At 40.7% G+C, this 3,562-nt stretch overlaps 1 protein-coding gene across 1 annotated transcript in view; it reads right to left on the bottom strand.

Moving 5' to 3' along the window:
• Positions 1–2,893: 2,893 nt before the first annotated feature.
• LOC122555673 overlaps positions 2,894–3,562 on the bottom strand; it is a 56,226-nt gene continuing 55,557 nt past the window's right edge. The window contains exon 11 of the mRNA XM_043701669.1: positions 2,894–2,928. Within this exon, the coding sequence (XP_043557604.1) occupies positions 2,894–2,928 (35 nt within the window). The remainder of the gene's footprint in view (positions 2,929–3,562) is intronic.

Genomic DNA, 3,562 nt, shown 5'->3' with positions numbered 1-3,562 from the left:
TCACAACCATTAGATGGCAATCACTCAGATACAAATAACATTTATTGATATTAAATCTCTTAGATGTAAAGAACAATACAGCATAGGAACATGCCCTTTGGCCCCTCCAAGCCTGTGCCAACACATTTTGCCCTTCCATACTTAATATGTCTTCACTTACAGGACGTGTTCGTCTTTTTAAAAACATTTTCTTATTTTTTTCTTTTTCTTCACAACCCGCACACTACCACCAAACAGTGTCAATGCGTATTTTTTCCAGCACCCATGTCATCTGTGTGCAGGTGTAGTAAACAGTGAAAAAACTACGAGTGCAGAAATCTTTATTCACATACCACTATACTTAAGAGAGAAATCAGGAGGGCAAAAAGAGGTTATGCGATAGCTTGGCAAATATGGTTAAGGAGAATCCAAAGAGTTTTTATAAATACATTAAGGACAAAAGGGTAACTAGGGAGAGAATAGGGCCCCTCAAAGATCAGAGCTTAAAAATGTGTTGCTGGAAAAGTGCAGCGGGTCAGGAGGCATCAAAGGAGAAGGAGAATCGACATTTCGGGCATAAACCTCAATTCTCCTGCTCCTCGGATGCTGCCTGACCTGCTGCGCTTTTCCAGCAACACATTTTTAAGCTCTGATCTCGAGCATGTGCAGTCCTCACCTCCCCCTCAAAGATCAGCAAAGCAGCCTATGTGTGGAGCCGCAGGAGATGGAGGAAATACTAAACAAGTACTTTGCATCAGTGTTTACTGTGGAGAAGGACATGGAAGATATAGAATGTGGGGAAATAGATAGTGACATCTTGAAAAATGTCCATATTACAGAGGAGGGGGTGCTGGATATCTTGAAATGCATAAAAGTGGATAAATCACCAGGAACTGATCAGATGTACCCTAGAACTCTGTGGGAAACTAGGGAAGTGATTGCTGGGCCCCTTGCTGGAAGACATATTGTAACAAACACATTGACTTAGACCCCATTTACCACCCTGTGAGAAAAAGAACCGGAAATGACATCACCAACACAAGGAAACCTAAAAACTAATAGAAGGTAGGTCACTAAAACCAGTGCTTCACCAGAGGACTGTATTTCCTTATTTATGAAGGGACATAATTGCATTCAAATCATTTTAGAGAAGGTTCATTTGACTGACTCTTGGATGAAGAAAGGCCTTTTCCCATTCCTAATGAAGGGCTTATACCTGAAACATCGATTCTCCTGCTCCTCGGATGCTGCCTGACCTGCTGCGCTTTTCCAGCGCCGCACTCTCGACTCTGATCTCCAGCATCTGCAGTCCTCACTTTCTCTCAGGAGGAAAGGCCTGCCAGGGTCGGGTCTGTATTAATTGGAGTTTAGAGGATTGAGAGCTGATCTTATTGAGACACACGTGATCCCACTTAACAGGGTGGATGTTGCAATGTTACCCTAGTGAGAGAGACTAGGAATAGGGGACACAGTTTACAAAATAGAGGTCTTCCATTTAAGATAGAAGTCTGTTCTCTCAGAGTCTGTTTCCCAGAGGATAATGGAAGCAGGGTGATAGCAATGTAAAGGTAGATGGATTCTTGTCTAACAAGGAAGGCAAAGGGTATTGGATCTGACAGGAAAATGGAGTTGAGAGGCCACAATAGGATCAGCCATGATCTTACTGAACTCCAGACCAATCTCACGGGGCTGAGTGACCTCCTACTCCTAATTCATTTATTTGTAAAAAGATAAAATATTTGGAAGCACACGGCCTTCTTTTCTTCAGTTAACATTCAACTGCCACAAGAAATTTAGAAAGTATCGAAAAGCAGGAAATATGGTTCATTCCCCCAAGCAAATACCTTTCACAAGAGCACAGAAGCATTCAGAAAACATTGTGAAGGGCATGCATTATCAAACAAAGTGCATGAGTACAAAGTTGGCTTTCAAAATTCTGAGGTTTTGTTCTTCGTTGACAAATTGGAAACTGGAATTCCAGCTCTCTTTAAAACTAGATCCAATAATCCACCAGTCATTCCATCAGATTACTTCTTTTTCTGTAAAACACAGCAGATTATCCAGTGAGATTTGTTTTACAACCTCTCCCTTCCCATCTAGAAAACACCGGCAATAGGTTTCCATGGATATTGTTTATCTGTAAGTGCCTTTCTGAAATTTGTTATTATTCATACATGGTCCTTCAGTGGGAACATTGTTACAAAAAGTCCCCAAACTTGTCGTCATCCAACATTCATGAGGCACATTCCGGATATCACTCAGGAGAGAGAATATTGGTCACTTTTACAAACCTCCTAAATCAGGAGTTCAAAGGCTAGTTGTAGACATCCTGATTGTAAAAAAAGTAAAACCCATTCAACTCCATTATCCAAGTCCTCATAAACCTTTTAAAATAATACTTTACAAATTCAAATTCACATGCTTTCTTTGATAAATCAAAAATTAATTCGATGTTGTTGGTGATGCCAGAATGGAGTTTCTGTGGCAATAGGTGGCGCTGTTCTCCATAAAGTGATAGAAATTAAACCATAACTTTGCAGTTTTCATTTCTTGGCATGTTCATATTTCCTGAATCGTACGTTTTCAACATTATAACCTCTTGACATTACCTTATCTGATCACTTCAAGACTTTTAAATTTGAAACATATCCCTTAATATTTTTTTCTAAGTAGAATAGAATTACTTTCCTAAGTTTCATTTCTGGAATCAATCACTATTCAATTTGGAATCATCCTCATTCTCTGAATTTATTTCTCTTTAAATACAGAACACACCGTGGTCATCAATCTTTGAAACCAAGAACTGGGTCAATGCTTCTATAAATTTCTAAATTTCAGTACTTTAAGTGCCCTTCATCAGTCACTAGTTAATAGAGATAGGGTGCTTCTTAACAAATCAGGAAGCAGACGAGGGTTATCGATTAACCGAGGGAGTGAGGTCGTCAAATCCTACACAGAAGAAATGAAATCAAGAACACAGATTGCACAAGCATTCACTCCCTCCACTGCCAACGCTCAGTAGCAGGAGTGTGGACTATCTACAAGATGCACTGCAGAAACTTTCCAAAGATCCTCAGACAGCACCTTCCAAACCCACGATCACTTACATCTAGAAGTTAAAAATCTCACAACACCAGGTTATAGTCCTACAGGTTTATTTGGAAGTACTAGCTTTCAGAACACTGCTCCTTCATCAGGTAGCTAGTAGGACAGGATCATAAAACACAGAATTCGGCTTCCATCTAGAAGAGGGCAGAGCAGTAGATGTGATCTATATGGACTTCAGTAAGGCGTTCGACAAGGTTCCCCATGGGAGACTGCTGAGCAAGGTTAGATCTCATGGAATACAGGGAGAACTAGCCACTTGGATACAGAACTGGCTCAAAAGAGGGTGGTGGTGGAGGGTTGTTTTTCAGACTGGAGGCCTGTGACCAGTGGAGTGCCACAAGGCTCGGTGCTGGGCCCTCTACCTTTTGTCATTTACATAAATGATTTGGATGCGAGCATAAGAGGTACAGTTAGTAAATTTGCAGATGACACCAAAATTGGAGGACAACGAAGAGGGTTACCTCAGATTACAACA

Source organism: Chiloscyllium plagiosum, chromosome 13, assembly GCF_004010195.1.
Source record: "Chiloscyllium plagiosum isolate BGI_BamShark_2017 chromosome 13, ASM401019v2, whole genome shotgun sequence".
Taxonomy (NCBI): Eukaryota; Metazoa; Chordata; class Chondrichthyes; order Orectolobiformes; family Hemiscylliidae; genus Chiloscyllium; species Chiloscyllium plagiosum.
The sequence above is the reverse complement of the archived record's forward strand: the minus strand, read 5'-3'. Positions and strand labels throughout refer to the sequence as shown.